We start from the raw sequence: 23,045 nt of genomic DNA on the forward strand, positions 1-23,045 counted from the left end.
GACTTCCAACCAATGAATGAGGCAAGGAGGTGGGTCTTTAAGTGAAACTCTTGGTTGGGATGGAGTGCGTTTCATTTTAGTTCAGAAGAGTGTTTTCTGGAATTGGTTTATTTAACAGTATTCTATTAAAAATACTTGACATGTAGATTATGCAACATGAACAACATGAGATTTTTTTTCACGGACATTTTGATGTTGTTTGCTGTTATTCAATGTTGGTCACCATAGATGCCTATTGTTTCAGATAACTTTTCCATTTTTATGAAAATAGGAGATTAAAACTTTTTCTTGATTATCAAAATAAACCTGGAGTGGCCATAAAGCATTATTAAATTATTATCATTATTAAACAACTGCGATTTATTTATTTTATTTAGGGGACACCAGGAATGCATTTAGTCTTGATTCGGTTCGAGCACACAGAGGTGGCACAGCAATTAAATTAAATAAATGAAAAATAATGTATTGAATATACATTGAATGAAAAACTCTTAAACAAATAACACATCCACAGAGGCCCAAACCCAATGGCGATAACTAATCATCTAAACACAGATTCAGAAGATCCCACAAGACAGTACGCACTAAACGATAAACACTCACAAACACAATGCAGTACCACAATACAGGCGACGGTGATGAATAAATTTAACTCCCCAGTGAACAGTCTTCTGAAAAAAAATGTAAAGTTTGTCCTACCGTGATGCGATTGTTCGGTGAAGATTTGCAAATAATTGGAGTGCACTCTTTTGAAGACGATTTCCAACCCAGACAAAACCACATGAACAAGCAGGCACAGAATACAGAACAAAAATCCAGGGAAACTGTAAATCTTGGGGTGTGGGTAATTGTAATCCAAAGTGAAGGGATGAAATAACAAAAGATGATCACGACATTCCCTGACAGCTTCTTTTTAACTTAAGCGCCTCATCTTTTTTCGTCCAGCAGTCCCAGAGTGAACAGCTTAAGCTGCCTGGTAGAGCAGCAATTTTAGGGGCTGCTGGGAGTTGTAGTCCTGTCATGTACAGCTGCTACAAACTACAATAAGTAACTTATCAAAAAATATTTTTTAGATGAGTTTTTCCTTTACTAGTGTACAGTAGTGGGTGTACAGAGGTTGAGGTTTGGGCATTGTCCTGAAGGTAATTAAAAACTTGTGTTAGTCATTGTTTGCCTAAATAAAATATTGCATTTGAAAGGTTCCTACTAATGATAGATGATACGATCATATTTCTGTAATCAAGTGTATAATGAATAATGCTTTTTCCTGTTGATTGCGTTGCATCAATCATATTATATTGTGAGCCTTGTGTGTCTTCTAACACTAATTACTAGGTGTTGAAACTTGCCAGGATTGTCCCACCCCAACTTCTACCCCCCCTTTATCACCTTGCCATCTCGGACCAACAACTGGTAAAAACTGTGGTCATCCAGGCTGAGGTCATCAGGTAGTGCCAGGGAAGAAGATTTGTCAGAAAGCTGCTCTGACAGCAGAGAGACCTGCTCCACTTCTGCCAGTCGGATCTAAAGAGAAAGAGCATGAGATGGCGAGATGAAGCTCAAGACTAGAGGTTACTGAACACGATCCAGTGACCGAAATGACACATTCCACTCCAAGTTCAGCCAATCACGCCTTGTAATTTCACTCCTCTTCTCAAGGTTCCAAAACACATTTAAGGCGAGGACTGAATCACAGAGCCTACCTCTTGCTGGTGATGATGGCAGTCTTTGCAGACTGGAGGTGAGGAGTAGTGATGGAAGACAGATCCTGACAGATTGTCGATCATTAAGAGTTCCCCATCGAATGAGTCTTTGATTAACAAGGAGACGCTGTCCAACCACAGATTTTCCTGCAAATGCACATGGAAGAAATGCTCAGAAATAGAAAACACTGTTTTTAAGTAAGCCGATAGCTAATAGTGTTTCAGATAAAAATCATAACCAGTTTCAGATCTATTCCAGGGTTTACTTTATTGAGCTCTAGGAACTAATGGCAGGTCAGTCCTCATATTAGACTGATGAGCTAGGGGAAGGTCTTCATTTCACATTGTCAACTTCTGCTTTTCAGATACACCTCATCAGGATTGGAATGCCTTCACACTACAGGACTTGCTGTATTCTAATGCCTGACAACCAATTTGAATGTGAATATCTTCTCATGACATAATAATCTTCTCTCAAAACTGAATCGGTGGTGTCAACACTTCTCAGTAATGGACCAACTGCAGGAAGATCCTTCAGGGTTAAAATTTCTTCTCAGTATGAAATCCACTGCAGTCTGATCACTGATAAGAGAGGAACACATAGTGACTCATTTACACTATGTGATCTAAAGCAGGCTGATGTTTTAAACTTGGATCCAAAGGATTTGGACGCCATCTTGGATATACGGTCTACAGTTTGATCAAAAAATAAAAGTTGAACAGAATTGAGGCTCAGTCTCACTAATTGAATTATTGCCGGTTCTTCTAAGTAAGGGATCTTCTGCTGTCTGATCCCTGAAAACAGTTGGGCAGAGTTGACATTTGCTTCCACCATTTGCCCAGGTGCAGTCTAATGCCTGGAAAGCGATCAGCGTGATTTGGTTCCCTTCTTAATATTTAGTCTTTGAAAACAGAGGGGCAGGACTGGGTAACCTTTTCTCTAATTCATCTATTATAGTTTGGTATCTAAGAACATATACGCGCATGTCACTTCTTCTCAAATTGTGATCTTCTGCAGTATGAGGAGCAGGGTTTAGGGAACCTTCTTGCTGTTTCGTCTGTCAGAGCTTGATGTCTAAAAATGGATCAATGTTTTGAGATTTCTTCCCAATAGTCAGTCATCTTCTGGAATCAGATTTTTGAATAGCATTGTGTACAATTAGGAATAATTATTATCATCATGCCAAACTTCAACAGCCTGGTCTGTGAATTGTGACTCCTTACTATGCTATCTGCCAAGTCAGGCAATTCCAAAGTCATCAACAGAATTGAGGGGATTTTCTTCTCACTTCTCAGAATATCCACAGATAGATGTCTGGCTACAAATACGAGCACCGCGATGCACCTTAAAAGGCAAGGAGTCCACTAAGTCATTACAGAATTAAAAAAGACAGGAGATGTAAAGCAAAAAAAAATAAAAATAAAGCTTAGTCAAGGTAGGAAAAACAGACAGAAGCTTGTAACCAGAAAATCAAAATACTAGTATCTAAGCCAAAATGAATATCGAACAGTAAAAAAAAAAAAAAAAATTGCCAAAAGGTTCAAAATCACAAAAAGAATTATTAGACGTTCAAAAGGAAAAAAATGATAAAAAAGGGTGGTGAGTGACATCCACAGATTGTGATGAAAAATAAACAATGGTCTAAAATTCATAGAATAAAAATACAAAACTATGCAAAAGTAATGAATAATGTGTCGATCGTACAGATCATGACAATGAGGACTTCTTCATATACGATAGCTTAATGAGAATTTAGGAGTTCCCTTCACTTCTTACAAATAAAGTCTCAACTAGATGTTTTGTCGTGGTAGGGTCTGGTCTGATGGAGACCCTTACACCTGCATTAGAACTTTCCATGTAGATCTCAGGATCCCAAACTTTTTGCTCTGTTAAATCGCACTTACCAGCCTGTTGTGGAAATGCATCTGCAGTTTGCAGCTCTGCTTGTGGTCGTTGCCTGGATGTACTAGGGTTGACTACATCTATCAATTAAATACTTTCTCTTTTCTACTTATCTCTAGACCCCCAGATGATTTATTACAAAGAGTTCAAAGTCAAGCAAAGAAGAGGAGTCAAAAGTTTATTCCTTTATTCACTCAATAGAGAATAGCTTTCTCTAAATTCTGGTTCTTAAAAATGCCAAAAGCAGAAGCAAAGCAAATGGATGTGACAATATGATCGCATTTGAATAGCAGTTGTTCTTGCTAAAAAGTCTAGAATTTCAATGTGCCTGGATATCCGCGTGGCTCTTTCATTCTCGCATCGATCTCAGAGGTCTTTGATAGAGATAGACAGATGATACTTTAATTGCCCCCAAGGGTAAATTTAAAACTTCACATTTTAATCCAGCATTCTCTCTGGATGGATGTTGATGGAAGTGTAGAGAGAGGATCAACTGCTGGTGTGTCCTACATTTACCATCCATCTACATCAGCTTTGCTCTTCCTTCCTTACTGTACTCCTTGGATCAATGGGGTGTGTCATAGTTTAGGGGTCAACTCCTTTTCTGCGTTCTAGCCATGTGCCTCTGGGCCAATCCTGTCTAGACAAAAGCTATGTTCTTGAACCTTCTACCAATCAGTGTTCTACCTCTATCTGTTGGCTGGGTTAAAAGTTTCTTTTCCTCTTGCAGCCACCAAAAATGAGTTTAAATGTGTCAGTTTAGACAAAGCCAAGTTCCTCTTTAAACTGTTTCTTATCTGTTAGGAGCTCAGCAAAGCAAACAAGTAAGTTCTTATTATAAACTGACAATTTAAAGTAACAGCAGCCATACCACATGCACTTCAAAAGAGGTCATCCACCAGCAGCTAAGCATGTTAAGGTCCAGCCAGTACTAGGAAAAGCTTGGGTTGCTCCTGGAAGAGGTGTTAGTAGACTGAATGTGGATCTCAATGCCCCACTGCAGTGATGGAGACACTGTCCTGTAAAAAATATGGCCATCCTTCAGATGAGATGTAAAACTGAGGTCCTGACTCTCTATGGTCATAAAAGATCCTTGGGTGTCCTTTCATAAAGAATAGGGTGTATCCCAACGTCCTGGTTAAACTGCCCATCTCAGCCTAGTCATTCTGGCCCTCTAACCACCCCCTGTCTGTAATTGACTGCCACCGTTTCATCACAACACCACCTAATGCTAATGTGCAGTGAGCGTACTGGCACAAAAATGGCTGCCATCGCAAACACCCTGGTGAATGCTGCACATTAGCAGTGATTCTTACTAAAGTGTTTTGAGTAGTGAGAAAATGCAATATAAATAAAGAATTTTTATTATTATTACCCTGCTTTTTTTAAACCATAGCTTTCTCTGTACATACTCCATTACTTAAAGTATGTGAATATCAGGAAAACGGTTGATACACCAAACAATGGCTCAAAAAAGGTCACCTCAAAGTCCAAAGGTCCATTCTCATCCTACTAGAGCATCCCAATAAGCTGTGAATCTTGTGCCATCAAGAGCTTTTAGTGTTCATGTTGGGACAGCAAGATGGTGAGTCAGTGTGTCACTCTATATTAAAGCCTATTGTGGAACTTCTTGCGTGATTTTGGACTGTACAAAAATAAATTGTATTGTATTATATTGTATTGAACTATATGGCTGTAAACAGCAGGACAGTGACAGAGAGATCCTGACACTGTATATGTGAAGGTCCGGATGTTCTCATGTTGCTTACATGGGTAATCCCATCTCAATCATCACATAAATGGTTTAAGTTGATTGGTGACTCCAAACTGTTCCTGTAAGTCAGCGTGTCCCGCGGTGGATTGGCACCTTGTACAAAACTGACTCTAACCCTGTGTCCATTGTGATAGGCAACCATAAACTGAATAAGAAGTCTAGAAAATGGGACTGCACCGAACACCACACATGTGGAATTTGAATGTTCTCTCAGTGTTTTTGAGGAGGTACTGTAATTTCTTTCATTACATCCAAGAAGTACATTGATCAAATCAAATGTTACTTGTTTCATATAAGAATAAGCATAGTGCAAATTGTAGTGAAATGGTTAGTTGTGGAGTTTCACAAAATACAATTTCCCCTTGTGACCACCATGAACACGAAAACCTGTGACTATGTTTTGGGCCCGTGATTACTGCATATCCTAACTCTACTGCACCCAATATAATGCAAAAAGTTGTGAGAAATGTGAGATGAAGTGAATCATGTGTCTGTGGTGGGCTACTGAGACAAAGTGTGTATAGTTTACCAGTTCTTTAGTGAACTGTAATCACGCTTTTTCTTACAAAATGCAATTTATAATAAAATAGCGTGTACAGTATATCTACGGCAGTAAACAAGAAAAATGATTATTACAGATACGAAAGAAATCAAAGAAAACACTAAGCACAAAACGATAAACGCTCATGACACAGTCTCATTACGCAGGTGCAGATGACGGTGATATAATTATGAAATAAAATCCCCAGCGAACAGCCTCCTCAAAGTTACGTAAAATTTTGTCCAACTTCGATGCCGACGTACATGAAGATTTATAGAAGTTGGGAGCGTTCCCCAGACTAAGACACATTCCAATCCAGACAAAATCACACAAACAAGTAGACACATGACATTAACAGAAATCTAGAGAAAACTGGGCATAATTGTAATGTAGTGTAGTGACGGATTGACACCACTGATTGTGATCCTGTTGGCTTCTTATGGTTTGCATTTTAAAGCTAGCACTCTCATCTTGTTTTGCCCAGCAGGCATTGCAGCAACTGCCAAAGCTGGCGAATGGCGCAGCACTTCTGGGGACTGCTGGGATTTGCAGTTCATTTAAGTACCGCTGCTACAGCCTCATCTGTGGTTTTCACCAATAGATTACAAAACCCATATAATTATTCCCATTTAATTATTGACGATAAATGCACGAATCACAAAGGCCGACTTAAATAATTAAAAAAACAAAAATGGAAAAAAAAACACTCCTGGCTTGAAGAAGAGAACGGCTGCTGTCAATCACTGGCTTGTAGGTGGGCCGTACGATGTGGTCAGATTGTACCACAGTGTGACAGACAAAACGGTGTCTCCAGCTGGTATGAACACTGCTATCTTAATTGTCCAAGAGTCCTTGATAACGGGATGCCAGGGATGGAGTGATATCTCCTTTCCATCCCAGGACATGGAGGTGGAAAAAGAGCAGCTATATCAAGATTGGGGTCCTTACAACCACTGAGCAGCATCCAGGACTCTGGAACCTGGAAGGTCAGCTATAGACAGAGCATCCCCCCGTACACTGAGTGGAAGCATTCCATCTGACAAGTCCTAGTATGGACGCCCACAAGCCAGCATGGGAGTTGTGGTCCCATGGGCCTGTCCTGTCATGTTCTGTTGGGGCCACCAGTGGGGAGCTTTTTGATACTGATGTTACAAGGACCATGGTGGTCCTGCAGACCTGGAAGCACTTCCTAAGAGCAATAGATTAAGCACTAGAAGTCTGGAGATAAAAAAGAGAGAGCCATCCACTTGACTCAGGAGGGGCTGGAGTTGGGTGTGAAGGTGTAGAAAATGAGAAGAAAGAAAAAGATAAGGCAGTTGTGCTGTATTGTTAAGTTGTGTTGAAGATATTGTTTAAATTAATAGCACTTTAATTGATCTGGGACTGGTGTAGTGCAGGGCGGCATGATGGCTCAATGGTAGCCTTGCAGTAAGGAGACCACGGTTCGTGTTCCGGGTCCCCTGTGTGGAGTTTGCATGATCTCCCAGTGGCAGTGTGGGTTTCCTCCAGATGCTCTGGTTTTCTCCCACAGTTCAAAAACATACAAGTTAGGTGGATTGGCCATTCTAAATTGTTCCTAGTGTGTGCTTGGCGTTTGTGTGTGTGCCCAGCAATGGACTGGTGCCCTGTCCAGGGTTTGTTCCTTCCTTGAGCCCTATAGGCACACCCTGCGACCCTGTGCAGGACTTAGTGGTTTAGAAGACGACTGACTGACTGACTATTTTGGTGAAATTGTGTCTGGGCGTTTAGGGTGCTAGTACACCTCCTAGTGGCCACACACAAGTTTATATTTAAAGGCACTAAAATTGAAAAGAGCAAGCATTTAATTGATTGTGGACATGTGTGTGTTGGCAGTGGTGTCCTTAAATGGCTCAGGGCCTCATCTGGGGTAGAAACACCCAAAGCTGTTGGGATGGACTGCAGCTCTCCGTGACCTTAAACTGAACTAAACGGTTTCTAAGAATGAAGGCATGGGTTAATGGATAGCAGGGCAAAGCATTGCGGACAAAACATTTTAATATCTGTTAGCAGGGTGATTACAAAACTGGTACGAAATCAAGAATTTATTATTGTGATGTTCAAAACTCCATCCAGTGATGCTTTGAGTCGCCCCATTTCAAGCTGGTTTACTTGGTACACCTGCTCCCAAAGAGTGGCAGCCTCTGACAGATTAGATAATACACGTATATACAGTAAGCAAGATCAGCAGAATAAATAGAGAAGCGGGGGGGGATTCTAGTGGTGACTGTGTCTTTTGAAGAAAGAAAGAAAGAAAGAAAGAAAGAAAGAAAGAAAGAAAGAAAGAAAGAAAGAAATGTCTATTAAATGCAAAGCTCTCAGCAAGCAAGATGCCCTCCCAAAAAGAGCCGCAGAATTTTACTTCTTCAGCTTCTGCCAAGCTGGTCTGTAAATTTGCCCAACTGCTGCGCTTTGGAGAAACAAGCCAGACGCATGTTTTCCTCGATCAATACAATGTCCTACTAGGATGCTTTTGTGAACAGAATAGTCATCTGAAGACCATGCATCTCTCAGCCCTCCTTCCATTTCTATAATATTTTTATTTCCTATTTCTTTCTCTCTACTGCTTTGGTGGGGTGTGTGTTTTGTTAAAATCCTAGATTGACAAGTTCTGTTTGCCCAAGAACGTAACCTTGCTGCCTACTGAATGCCCCTCAGTAATTTGCTGCAAAAAAAAAAAAAAAAACACCAAACCTGTACTCTGAGCTTAATGCTGAACAGCGGACACATTTAGGCAGAAATTCAGTTCATTACACTCAATATCTTTCCTTTTTGCTACTCTTAGCTTCTTTGAGTGCAGATTGTGCAAGCCTTTTAAAATTCTCCCAATGAAGGAAAAAAAAAAAGCATTTTATTCTCAGTGCAGGAATTCTCGTATTGCATACCTGCTAACTGAAATGAGTGCCTCGGTGTGATGGCACTGCTGTGGCTTATTCTAATGAACGTAGTGTAAGTTCAACAGATGCTTTTCAAAATGAAGGATAAAACAATAAATACAATACCAGTGTTTACTAACCTTTTTTTTTCTTCGGTGGCACACATTTTGTAACCACAAACATCCCATAGCACACCACTGTTCTGAATAACTACAAACTCATTAAATCGCATACACGTGCTCAACTGTCTAAAGGAGCGGGAATAGCAGAGCAGTTGGTAAAAAGCAGCTGCGAGATCAACATTCGCAGACATGGCGCACAATTTGGTGGCATCTCCCAGCTGTTTCGCCCGTTTCCCCGTCCCTCCCTGCCTCAGAGGCAACTCATATGCCCACTATCCACCAGCCCTGTGAGACTCGCTGGACACCACACATCCAGGCAGATGGACTCTAGCAGCCTGGAGACGCATGCAAAGTGCTCTGAGTGCTGCGTCCGCTGCATAGCAATCACGGACCTGCTTTTATACCAGTCAGTGTGGCATAGTGGTTAAGGCTTTGGACATCAAACCCTGAGGTTGTGGGTTCAAATCATGCTAATGACACTGTGTGACCCTGAGCAAGTCCTTTGACCTGCCTGTGCTCCAACTGGAAAGCCAAAAGAAAATGAATCAATTGTTTCATAAATATTGTAAGTCACGTTGGATAAAGGAGTCAGCCATATAAGTTAATGTAAGGTAAAGCTTCTCCAAGTAGTCATGTCTTCATCAGACAGGTCTCAGTCACCTGTGGAGCTGGTCATTCCCACTATTATTGCCACAGCACATCTGGGCAGCTCTCATGGCGCACCACTGGTTGATAAACAACTGCAATAGACCTTTAAAAATTCACTCACTTCATAAAATTAGTTGTTGTCTGGATTCTCACTTGGCTTAGCACTCAGAATCATAAGATTCATCTGTTATGGGGACATTAAGTTAACCCTCTGTAAACTCCTAAGTGCCTAGTAGTGCTCACTTTGTAAGATACTTACAAGCAAACTGGCAGTGGCCCAGCATGTCCTGATGGCCTCATTAACACTTTTTAAAACTCTCATGTGTCCAGTGCATGACTCTTCTTAAAAGAAGTGGATTTTAGCAGTAAACACTGCAGAATGGCGAGTGCGATAAACATTCAAGGCATAAAAATCATTATCTCTGTATCTCAGAAAGGGTGATTTTACTCAAAATCAATTGGCTTCTCCCATTTTAGATGGATAAAATTGTTTATTGTCATTATGCATACACATAACGAAATTATTGTTGGTAGGACTGGGCTTCAAGGCAGAATACTTAAAATACACAATACACTATAAATAATAAAATAAACATAATAAATATAAAAGACAGCAGCAATAAGACATCATCAAGTCCAGACTTTTCCTGAGGTAGTATGCCTGCAGAGACCAGCGATCTGAGTGTGTGGGTCTGCAGGGGAGAAATACGAGTGTGTGTGTTTGATTACGAGGGATAGTGCGTATGCATGTCTACAGGGGGAATGTATATGTGTGTGTATCAGCATCCATCAGTTAGCCATTTTAATGTATAATAATAATAATATTTTTAGTTATTATAATAATAATGTAATTATTATTATGTCAAGTTTCATTCAGATAGTGAATTTTTCAGTTATATTCAAAAGCTCACATCTTGATGTAACAGAGGTTAATTAGCCTTCTATTTACGGCCTTCCAGTATTTATATAAATATATATTGTGAGATTTCTGCACTCTTTTGAGACCCTCCTCAACAGGACGACACACAGTAGCAAGGCTGCCACGTCTGTTCAGGGTTGTATGTCCATCGCCAAGGCAACCGCAGATTCGCAGCGCCACAGAAACAACTACAAGCTGACCACTGCCACACAAAGTGCCGGTTGCCTGATGGCAACATTATAACTTGGCCACTGACCTGGCCCGGACCCTGCCTGCTTTCTGTGTCTGTGTGTAGTAGAATGGTAGACCCCGCTACAATATATAATCTTGCTGTTCTTGTTTTGAGTGGAATAGAGCTGGTGTTGCTTACTGAGACTCAGCCTCATCTTTGGGTTGCAAGACAACGACTCATGCATCACTATATATATATATATTGTCAGGGATGCCAGGTGCAACGACCCGGCCGGGACGCCGTGAGGGACCGGAAGAGGGTCAAAGCCCACCCTGGATCACGTGGGAGCCGCCTTCCTGGTTGTTCTGGGGGCCACGGGTTGAGGGCATGGAAGCCCTACCCTGTAGGGGCCCTTGGTCACCGCCAGGAGGCGCCCCAATGCCTGGTGTGGCGGAAGTGCTGGGGCGTGGCCAAGAGAGGAATGCCGGGAACACCTGGTGCTCATCCGGGGACTGCATAAAATGGGGCCGTCTCCATTCATTCAGCGCTGGAGTCGGGAGGAGGAAGGACGAAGCACAGAGGAGGTGCGGAGGCGGCCCAAAGAAGGCATTTGTGGCCAGGACTGAGTGATTGTTGGGGTTTGTGCACGGGACTGGGTCTGTGTGACCAATATTTGCGTAAATAGTTTTGTAAATAAACGTGTGGTGGTTGAGTAACAACATGTCCGCCTGTCTGTGTCCGGGCCAAGTCCACAATATATATATATATATTTATTATTATTATTATTATTATTATTATTATTATTATTATTATTATTATATATAATATTTATATATTTATTTATTTATTTATATATATATATATATATATATATATATATATATATTTTAAATAGATTGTAATGTCTGATAACAAAGACTAGGGATATTTTCTTTAAGTTTCTTTTTTTGTTTTTTTTTTTTTATTTTAGTGGTACTAAGGTGTTGAACCGTGTTAGCCATTATGAATGTAGTGAGAAGTCAAGCAATATATATTGCATATTGTAATCTTTTTAGTTAGCCAATAAAATGTGTCATTTTGCTGGACATATGACTTATTTTAGTGGGAAATGGTGCCATTGCAGAACTGAGAAGTAATTAACACCAACACCCCTGCCATGTAAATGGAACTTTCCAAAAGAAGGGCAAAGCAGGTTGGATCGGGCGTACCCTCAGTTCTGTGATGGCCACTTTAGGGTGAGGGGTTTCTTATCTTTTAGTGTTTTTTTTTCATATAGTGTTTCATTTTCTTATATTTTAATATTTAAATGTACATATTTTGCACTACAGGGTATCCAAATGCTGAGACCTTCTACTTGAACACGATTATTTTGTCTTTTTGCCATGACGCTACTTGCATCACAGTGAACATTCAAACCAAATTCATCAGGCATATCATGGCAGTTTGCTTATACAGTTGCCGTATGCATCAGTTTTAATAGCCGTGTCGATGTCGGATAATCAATTCACATCATCATCACTATCACTTGATTCAATTAGTGATTCAGTTTTTAGTGTTCTAAAACTGCCTTTTCGTTTCTATGCCATTGTATGCGTTAGTTGAAGGCACTGCCCACTCAATTTTGATGAGTTATCATAAAGTAACAGAACAAGTACAATTTGTTTTTGTAGTATGACGTTATTTTATCCACTAGATGACAGCAGAATAATGAGTTATTCAACCTCAATGCTCTCATCAGATCAGATTAACCGGTTAGGACTCGGAAATAACTGTATTTACACAGAATTCCAAGCCCAAGAGTCACTGAGAGTTAATGCCAAAAAGGTTAAGGCAACTACGCTACCCACCATGCCATCCTGACTGCTTAGTCTTGATGACTACTTGAATGAATGAATGAGGACTTATATTTGGGTAGCAATACCTCTGGCAGATGGAGAAAAATTCCTAACTGATATACTCAGCAATAACACTGCATAACAAAACATTCCCAAATTCTTCCTTGCAGCACTGGAATGAAGGCTGGAACCATCCTAGGACTGGCACCTGCCCATCACTGGGTATAAACCCACTAAACGGACTGCAGTCCGAAGCCTGTGATACCAACCACACTTTGCAGTTACTATAGACATGCAAATAAGAAGCCCACATGACAATAAACTTAACTTGACAAATTACATTTCCAGGTCAGTGATCTGAGATTACCAAAATTATATTTTGCCTAATATTCTAAAATGGAAAAAAAATTATACGTTTTGAAATGCTTGTGTTAAATATGTTAAATCAAGTTATTTACATATTCATTTCACTCAATCACAAATGAAAAAAACTGCTCTCAAACCTCTTTACCAGTGCGTGCATTTTGACTAAAAACATCAGGCAGACATTCTTCATGCAGATAAAACACTGCAGTCATGGCACCTTGGGGACCTTCAGGTCTGGACTTGACATTAGCTTATGGAAACTAAGTGCTCTGTTCAAAAATCTAAAGATTAAATCTCTGCGAGCACTCGCAGATTCTTCCCTTAATTGTTAATATTTGATTTTATGTTTTATTCCTTTTATCTGTACAATATTATTCTACAGTATAGATGCTTGAAAAGCGAAAAGCTTCACTCAAAACAAAAGCTTCCCTCATAAACTACCGTAGCAAGTAACACGACAGCATAACGCTCATGTGTTGTCGGTAACGGTATGTTGAGCTTGCGTGCTTTTTCTGTGCATTTATGGATTTTTCTCCTGGTTTCCAAAGAAATAAAGATGTGATTGTTTGGTAACCGTAAACTGGCCACTTCTTAGTGTCTGAGCCCTGAAAGGTTGGTTCCTACTTTACATGCAAAGATTTCGGCTCCTCGTGAAGTTAATACCAAAGTTTGCCAAATATTAAATGAATGTGATGTCTCCTGTAGATTTGATAGTTCTAAGTCCTACAACTCCAGAAGTAACCTAAGAAGGGACATCAGGAATACCAAACACAACCACAAATTATGAATTGAGGAGCATTTTCATTACAACTAACACCCTTGTCGCATGCGGTGGGGTAACCACATGGACTATAAATCCAATAACACAACTAGTCATCCCTTTCAGACTAGGTTAACGTCTGTGCTCATTTTGACAAAGACAATAAGGAAATACCCATCGTGATGAACGGCCTCTTCATCACAAATGCTTGTGTTGAACTGAGTAGCGTGAATGAGCATATGGCTTCTGGCCCTAATGGTGTCCTCGTCTGAGGACACCGAGCTTGTGCACAGCAGTTAGCAGGCTGTCATATCAATGTCTCAATGTATCTCAAGAGAACGACTGTTGTGCCAGTGCCTAAACAATCAGCTGGAGTGAGCGTTAATGACCTCTGTCTGGTTGAACTCACCGTCATCATTAGGAAGTTCTTTGAGAAGTTGGTCCTTATTAATATCAAAGCCTCACACTGAATTTCCATCAGTTTGCATATTGTCCTAACAGGTCATCTGAAGATGCCATTTTCACTGCACTTCATACAGCCTTGACCCACATGGACAACTGTGACACCAATGTGAGGATGCTGTTCATTAACATTTGTTTAGCAGTTAATGCTATCATCCTTTCCAAGCTTCTCATAAAGCTCATGGAGTTTGACTTTACCACCTCCTTCTGTAACTGGATTCTGAATTTCTTGACCCACAGACCACAGTCTGTTAGGTTCCACAAGCAAACTTCCTGCACCCACACTCTGGTGTCCCACACCCCATACTCTACTCCTTCATTGCCTATCTCATTTCATGGATCTAACACAATCATTACACTTGCTTCCTTAGTAACACTAATGAAGAGGTTCAGAACCTAACAATAACCTGGCCTTGAACATCATGAAGACCAAGGAGCTCACTGTGGACTACTGGAAGTCCAAAGACTGCAAAAGCATACCTCCATCTTCGTCAATGGAACTGTCTCCAGTTTTACGCTCCTGAGCACTCATGTTTCTGAAGATCTTTTATGGTCTCTCAACATCATTGCCCTGGTCAAGAAAGCTCAGAAATGTCTTCACTTTTTGAGGAATCTAAGGTAAGTCCAGGTGTCTCATCAGATTCTGGTGAACTTCTACCACTGGCACCATCGAGCGCATTCAGACTAACTGTATCACAGTATGGTATGGTAAAAGCGAACTCGCAGACCGAAACTGTCAACAGCAGGTGGTATAAGCTTCCCTAGCACATCATTAATGTCTCATTACCTGGCATTTAGGGTTCTGCAGTGCAGTTGGAGCCTGTGGAGGGCATGTAACATAATAAGAAACTCTGATATAGCAGGCTTGTGGCATGTGCATTTTAAATAAATAGATAATATGCTCGTGCTCTGGAAGCCAATGAGGGAGCAGACAATTTCACATTCACTTGAGGGACCGACCTGTTCTTTTGCCACGATTTCCATACCTTCGCTACCCCACGTGGTTTGGAAAGGGAGCTGAGGTGCGCGGAGAAGAAAAAAAGGAAAAGAACGAGAATGATGAGTGAGAAGGAGCAGAGGTTATAGGAAAGTGAAAGTAATGAAGGGCAGGAATGGGAAGGAGAGCAGGTGCAATAAGAGAAGGGGAAACACAGGGATGGCAAAGTGAGTCCCATGAGAGGAGCGTATGGTCCAGGTGTGACCAAGTGCTGAGGTGTGACTGAAGCTCGTTGGACTGTGACATGAAGGGAACGAGAAGAATGGTGAGGGATGGGTAACAGGGACCTGAGCCGGATTTACGGGTTGTGAAATCTGGAAAGGGGTATGCCAAGGAGATGTCAGTTTTAGAGAGGATCACTGAGGCTTGAATTGTATTTTAAAAGAAGGATACTTTTTGTCCTTGATTTTTAACCTGCTCAAAGTAGATTTATTTACAGGATGAGTCTACCAAAAGAAATGACCTGAGTCGGAAGAAAACCTCCAAATTGCTCAAGGCCAGCAGGTGGCAATAAACAGTTCTATGTAAGACATGTGAAACCCAGAAATCTACTATGAACACCACATGCGAGAACATAAAATATACAAGTGTAGGCGTTTTAAGGTGTACAGGCATCAGGAACCACAGGGGACATTTTCCAAAGAAGGATTCCTATTCACTTGATTGTATGGCTTATTTATTAATTTATGAACAAACTGAAGCACTGCACTTTTGGATACTGTTTGTTTTGTTGTTAAATAAAAGCACTATGTATGCACGTGCACCAACCTTTGCTGACTATATGTGTCCTCACTTGTCACGGCTCATCCTCGGGTACGTTATTGGCGGTTCTGGGATTCAAGTGGCTCCCGGAAACAACCAATGAGTCACAGACCCAAACTGGGACCCCTCGCACTTTAACCATAGTCTCTGTACCCTTTTACCTTTTGGGAGGCAGTACATGGCAGCACCAACTACTTCAGAAACAACTTCTGCCCTGTCACTGTCATCCTGCTGAACTCAAAATCCAAGCGCTAGGCCAACCTCACCTGAAAACCATCACTGTGCACACGTGGACTCTTTGTATTCATATCGATATTTTATCTGTCCCTTATCATTCTGTATATACTCTTGTCTGTAAAAATCCCTTACTGCTGTATTTATTTATATTTATCAGATTACGTGCAATTAACTACTACTGGAGAGTTGCACAACTGCCTTTCATTGTCATGGTACTTGTCCTGTGTTCTGTAACAAGCAGCCAGGATTCTTAACCAACTGGGACACCTCCATAAACGGAAGGACCAGGGCAATACCTCCTCGGGGACAACAGAGGGCAGCCCCCCTGGCTTCCTATAGTTCAGTGAAAGGCAATCTTTTTCGTGTTGCAGTGCTCTAAGTCCAAAAATTTTCTTTCGTGGTGCACCTGAGGGACTGCCCATAAATAAAGTCGTGACGACACAATCTATGGACAATCGCCAATAAAAACAGTTAATTTTACAAGTTTGTAAGACATTGTGGGCGGCACGGTGGCGCAGTGGTAGCGCTGCTGCCTCGCAGTTAGGAGACCCAGGTTCACTTCCCGGGTCCTCCCTGCGTGGAGTTTGCATGTTCTCCCCGTGTCTGTGTGGATTTCCTCCGGGCACTCTGGTTTTCTTCCACAGTTCAAAGACATGCCAGTTAGGTGGATTGGTGATTCTAAATTGGCCCTAGTGTGTGTCCTGCGGTGGGTTGGCACCCTGCCCAGGATTGGTCCCTGTGTTGGCTGGGATTGGCTTCAGCAGACCCCTGTGTTCGGATTCAGCGGGTTGGACGATGGATGAAAGACATTGTACTAATAAAGGAATCAAATCATAAATCTTAAATTTAATTAATGTGAACGTAGAGATTTTTTTTCAGCACATATGAGATTGATGCGAGGATCAATTTTCGAAAGACAGACGTGCATTTCCTTGTCGATCATTTGAAGTCTCTCGCGTTTCTTAGACTTCACTCTCACTCGGTTCCAGTGTGGTGTTGAGGTGCCACCCGCTGCACTGGGGTCCCATTCTAAGTGGTTTGGTGTGTGGTGGGTGCGGTAATGTACTATCAGCGCATGCTCCCAACTTTTAATTACCACAATCAGGAAAACACTCACAGCAGGTCACGCTCAGCATGGCAGTCGTTTTTTTTCTCCCCCATGTGTAGTCACTCTGGTGAGTCATAACATTTTTTTTTTGACATTTGTCTCTCCCGATCTCCAGCCAACTTAAATAATCTTTACCTTTGGAGACACATAGAGTGTGACACATGAGTGTTCTTCTGTGCCATGTCATTGATTCATGTATTTATTAGGTAGTGTGCACTATGTTATTATTTACACGTGTGAGTAGGAAGACGTTGTCTGGACCAAACAAAGGTAATTCCATGCCAGGCCAGAGGGTGGCAGGATGCACTAAACCTTCTCCTGTTATCTCTACAGACCAGCCACGGGAAAACCTGTCTGATTCAGAGCTGATGACGTCACTTCCAGTTCCAGTGCCCAGAAGAATATCACTTCCGGTTCCGGCACCCGGAAGAACGTCACTTCTGGCGCACAGACTGACGTTGGAAGAACATCACATCCAGTTCACATCCCTACATCACTTCTGGTCGGATCCCTTAAAGCCGGCCATCTTTGCAAACCCTTTGCAGTTCTGTTTTAGACTCAGTATTGTGAACATCTCTGTGATATTCAAAACCCTTTTGCAGCCAGGAATATTATATGGGTGGCTGTCCCAAAGCCTTTTAAGTGTGTCAAGTCTGGTCATTTTCACAGCTGATATTGCTTATAATTTGATGCTGAAGTCATAAACTATGCCCATCTATTATTTGCTAAAATTATTATATCTATGGCTGTAACATCAAGACCATTTCCTAGCAACTGCACTGCCTGGCAGTAATAAAGTTTTATTTATTCATTCATTTATTCGTACACTCATTGGGATAATTCAAGATTCCCAAGTAAGGGATAAGCAACGGTGTTCACCTTGCGATGGACTGCAGCCCTGCATAGGAATTATTCCTGCCTTGTGCCCGATGCTTGCTGGGATACACCCTGCTCAGGTTAAAGCGGGTATAGAAGATGGATGGATGGACAGACTGTCAAAGTAACGTCTGCACAAGCCCGACCAGACTCCCGTCTATGGTTACTTATACATGAGAAGTTGCTTTTGTCAGTTTCTCGTGATGGAGCAGCTAAAAACAGGTAATTGCACTGCTTTGTACTCTTATTTTTTTTTCTTTAAAAGATTATGATATCATCAGCAGTTTAGAGTTTAAACCGAGAAACATATATGATCAGCAGGGTCACAGTCTCTAATCAGAGGAAACGTTTGCACCTTCTGCTGTAACTCCTAGAAGTGGACAAGAGGCAATCACAGGCTCGCAGTTAGTATTTGTCAAACTATAATTGGGCGTATTGATTAAGACAAGTTGTAGCCCACATACCCAGTCAGTTATAAATTGCCTGTGTTTTATGGAGCCTGCTGAATTTCTGAAGAGAACTCTGTATGTGGTGGGAATGGATTAGACAGTTTCCTTTCTGGAATTGCTTTAAATTAACAAACAAATGAAGAAGTTAGCCTCGTTTCTCTTCTAAACCTTTATGGTCTTACAAAACATAACCTAAAACCCCCCAACTGTCTTAATTGTCTAATTGGTGACGATCTTGTACCCCTTCACCACCTAATAGCTCACGTGTGGCGAGCATACTGACACAAAATGACTGCCATTGCATCATTCAGGTGGATTCTGCACATTAGTGATGGTGGAATTCACTATGTAAAGAGCACTTTGAGTAGTGAGAAAAGAGCTCTAACTTATTATTAACGTGATTTAAAGTCCACACCGTATGGAAGCAGCATTGGGCACAAGGCAGGAAGCAATCATGAATGAGGTGCCAGTTCACCACACAGCCTTGCTAACCCACATCCAATTTCATTTGTTAGTAACGTTATAACCACCTATTCATGTAACCTGCACGTTTCTGTGGATGTGGGAGTGAAGAACCAGCTTAGACACAGGCAGACAAAGACAAAAGCAGGGTATGGGATTCAAACATCTGTGAGGTAGGAATGGGGTGCGATGGCCAACAGTATGACCCCAGAGTTTAAGAAGATCCCAGTTCAGTTGAACTCTGGTTGGTAAACATGCTAGAACTCTTCAGTGAGGGTGGTAGGACACTTCGTTAGAAGCAAAAAGATCAATGGTGTCAAGTGAAATGTAACAGGTCCCCTCCCTCTAGCTACTCCATTTGAGATATAGTGTACATTCGCAGCTATGGACTTGGAAATGGGAATCCCCCCAACCCTACACTCTCAAATCGTCTGCTTACTTTGAATGGTGTCTTGCTTGTGGTCACACAGCGTCAAGTAGCAGGGTTTTAATCCACAACATCAGGGTTTCAAGTCCAAAGCCTTAACCACTATACCAAACTGAACTGCCCACCAATACTATCACCCTTGGTTATCGTTAACACTAGAATTACCAGAGCCTACGAAAAAACTCGTAATTCCGTCCCACCTTAAACTGCTTCTTAAATCCCTTCACACCTCTCCACCAGCGCCCTTTGTCTTCTAAATGTGCTGATAAAGAGAAGCCGGCTATTCCATCCCCCCACCAATTTAGAACGTGCACGAACTTCTCTCAGCTCATGCCTTGATTGAGTATCTGGGAGTGAAGTGGAGTTTTAGAGTGGAAATAATAGATCGTTGTTTGGAACACACGCATTTCATGTCTGTTCCGTTTCTACAGTAATCTGTGTCAACACATTGTTAAAACAGAAACTTTTTTTATATTCTAGTAGTAGATGACAAAATGTAGGCATAAACTATATAATGTATGAAGCCTGAAGTCCAAATAGCAAAGAAACATTTTCACAAGAATAACACAATTGCACTTTTATTCAAACATATAACTGCAGAAAGAAAAAGCCGCCTTAACATGCGACATTGACACCAGTTTACTATAACTGACTCCGTGGTTCAATAGATACAGCCCCGCTTGGAATCAAGGGTCACGGGTTCGATCCTGCCCTCCCTTTTGAGAAGTAAACTGTTCTTAGTCTTACTGTTTTAGTATAAAAACATACATTTGATTTCAGTCTGTAACATCCGGTGCAATTTATGATCTCTGTAAAGGTTAGCTTTTTTTTTTATTCACTTTTCACTCTCTCAGTCGCGTTCAGAATCAATCCATACAACCCCATCTGACACGGCTGTTTTCACTAAAGGCGCTATAGCTCTGCAGTGTACCACGATGCATACTAACGCCCCGGTTCTGACACACAAGCGCTGGCGAAGCTGCCTTCTTCGTATCTCACCGTCACTTGCTTTTCTTTTTATTCAGTTTTATTGAGTGTTCCTGCCAGTCCCGCATGTTGCTGTATGCTTTTCTTTTGCACCCAGGACATGCAGAAGAAAGAATGGTAAAGACCAACTTCGCGCTATATGCAATCATCAGACACTCCCCATCTGCCCGTGTCGTTCAAACACAGGAACATATATTGGTGTAAAAGTATAACAAAAGTGCACTTTTATTCAAGTGCACTTTTTCCATCGCCTTTTCCTGTAAGAAGCAGTGTACACACTTCTCTCTATGCTGTGGTTTCTATTACACACCTGAAAGAAAGAGACAATACATGTGAACATATCCAGCATACAGCAACATGCGGGGACTGGCAGGAACACTCAATAAAACTGAATAAAAAGAAAATCAAGTGACGGTGAGATACGAAGAAGACAGCTTCGCCAGCGTCTGTGTGTCAGAACCGGTGGGGGCGTTAGTATGCATCGTGGTACAGCACAGAGCTATAGCGTCTGTATTCTGTTTCTTTTGTACTCCAGAGGAGAGAATAGTAAAGAGCAGTAAGTTCGGCGCTATATGCAATCATCAGACACTCCCATCTGCCCGTTGTTTTGTTATACTTTTCAATACTTTTATACTGCTCAAGCGGGCATGCTCAAAAATACACGTGTAATGCCACGAAAAGTGCGCAGACACTTCATTTCGCAAACAAAACAAGTGCACTTTTATTCAAAACTACCTGTATAACCGAAGAAAAAGAAAGCAAGATACAGTAGGCGATTGATCGACATCTTGCATGGTGCAATGCTAAGAAGTGAAGATTTTCATTCCGTGCTATATAAAATCATCACATTCAAATATTAACAGTTCCCACACACCCAAGGACCGTCCTTCCTACATTTACGACACGTGTACTTGTTGCCGTGTACACACCTCTCTGTGCTATGGTTTCTATTACACTGAATGAGCACCTGACACTGTACTTTCTTCCCTGGGGAAGGTCCCATCAGAGAATTTCCAGTTCCTGCATAAATTCACACCCGATCTGACGCTGTTCGTTTTCAAATAATATTGCATTAGTGCGATTATATTTTCACATATATTGTCTTTCTTTCAGGTGTGTAATAGAAACCACAGCATAGAGAGAAGTGTGTACACTGCTTCTTACAGGAAAAGGCGATGGAAAAAGTGCACTTGAATAAAAGTGCACTTTTGTTATACTTTTACACCAATATATGTTCCTGTGTTTGAGCGACACGGGCAGATGGGGAGTGTCTGATGATTGCATATAGCGCCGAAGTTACTGGTCTTTACCATTCTTTCTTCTGCATGTCCTGGGTGCAAAAGAAAAGCATACAGCAACATGCGGGGACTGGCAGGAACACTCAATAAAACTGAATAAAAAGAAAAGCAAGTGACGGTGAGATACGAAGAAGGCAGCTTCGCCAGCGTTTGTGTGTCAGAACCGGGGGGGGCGTTAGTATGCATCGTGGTACACTGCAGAGCTATAAGCGCGTCTTTAGTGAAAACAGCCGTGTCAGATGGGGTTGTATGGATTGATTCTGAACGCGACTGAGAGAGTGAAAAGTGAATAAAAAAAAAGCTAACCTTTACAGAGATCATAAATTGCACCGGCTGTTACAGACTGAAATCAAATGTATGTTTTTATACTAAAACAGTAAGACTAAGAACAGTTTACTTCTCAAAGGGAGGCGCAGGATCGAACCCGTGACCCTTGATTCCCAAGCGGGGCTGTATCTATTGAACCACGGAGTCAGTTATAGTAAACTGGTGTCAATGTCGCATGTTAAGGCGGCTTTTCTTTCTGCAGTTATATGTTTGAATAAAAGTGCAATTGTGTTATTCTTGTGAAAATGTTTCTTTGCTATTTGGACTTCAGGCTTCATACATTATATAGTTTATGCCTACATTTTGTCATCTACTACTAGAATATAAAAAAGTTTCTGTTTTAACAATGTGTTGACACAGATTACTGTAGAAACGGAACAGACATGAAATGCGTGTGTTCCAAACAACGATCTATTATTTCACTCTAAAACTCCACTTCACTCCCAGATACTCAATCAAGGCATGAGCTGAGAGAAGTTCGTGCACGTTCTAAATTGGTGGGGGGATGGAATAGCCGGCTGCTCTGAGCTTCTCTTTATCAGCACATTTAGAGAACAAAGGACGCTGGCGGAGAGGTGTGAAGGGATTTAAGAAGCAGTTTAAGGTGGGACGGAATTACGAGTTTTTTCGTAGGCTCTGGTAATTCTAGTGTTAAAAAAAACTACAAATACTGTAGAAATTTTGATTATGCGATTAACTGAGGGCACTATAACTGAAGCCCAAGGTCTTACAAAATATCTCAGATGAAGACACAGCTAGTAATATTAAATGCAGTATAAATAGTATGTTTCACCTATCTAAATCTAGTATGGTAAATGGTAAATGGCCTGTATTTGATATAGCGCCTAACTAGAGTTCAAGAACCCCCCTAGGCGCTTTACAATGTGGTGTATAATGCTATATTTTTTCATAAATAGCTTACAGCAGCCGGTATTCCCCAGCAGCCATCTATCCAAAGTGTTAATCAAGTCTGATGTTGCTTAACCAAGCAGCGTAGTAAACCACGTTGTCCCACT

General features: G+C 41.3%; 1 protein-coding gene across 2 annotated transcripts in view; it reads right to left on the reverse strand.

Annotated features, from left to right (window-relative positions):
• The window catches only part of LOC120536964 (voltage-dependent T-type calcium channel subunit alpha-1I-like), an 808,892-nt gene that overhangs the window by 22,851 nt on the left and 762,996 nt on the right, over nucleotides 1-23,045 (reverse strand). Inside the window, exons 33-34 of one of the 2 annotated variants that reach the window (XM_039765545.1) lie at nucleotides 1,704-1,850; nucleotides 1,390-1,524 (exon numbers count right to left, since the gene is read on the reverse strand). The exons of the other annotated variant lie outside the window; for it this stretch is intronic. Coding sequence (XP_039621479.1) covers nucleotides 1,390-1,524; nucleotides 1,704-1,850 — 282 coding nt within the window. The remainder of the gene's footprint in view (nucleotides 1-1,389; nucleotides 1,525-1,703; nucleotides 1,851-23,045) is intronic. 2 annotated transcript variants of the gene reach the window in all.

This window comes from Polypterus senegalus, chromosome 10 (genome assembly GCF_016835505.1).
Source record: "Polypterus senegalus isolate Bchr_013 chromosome 10, ASM1683550v1, whole genome shotgun sequence".
Classification (NCBI taxonomy): Eukaryota; Metazoa; Chordata; class Cladistia; order Polypteriformes; family Polypteridae; genus Polypterus; species Polypterus senegalus.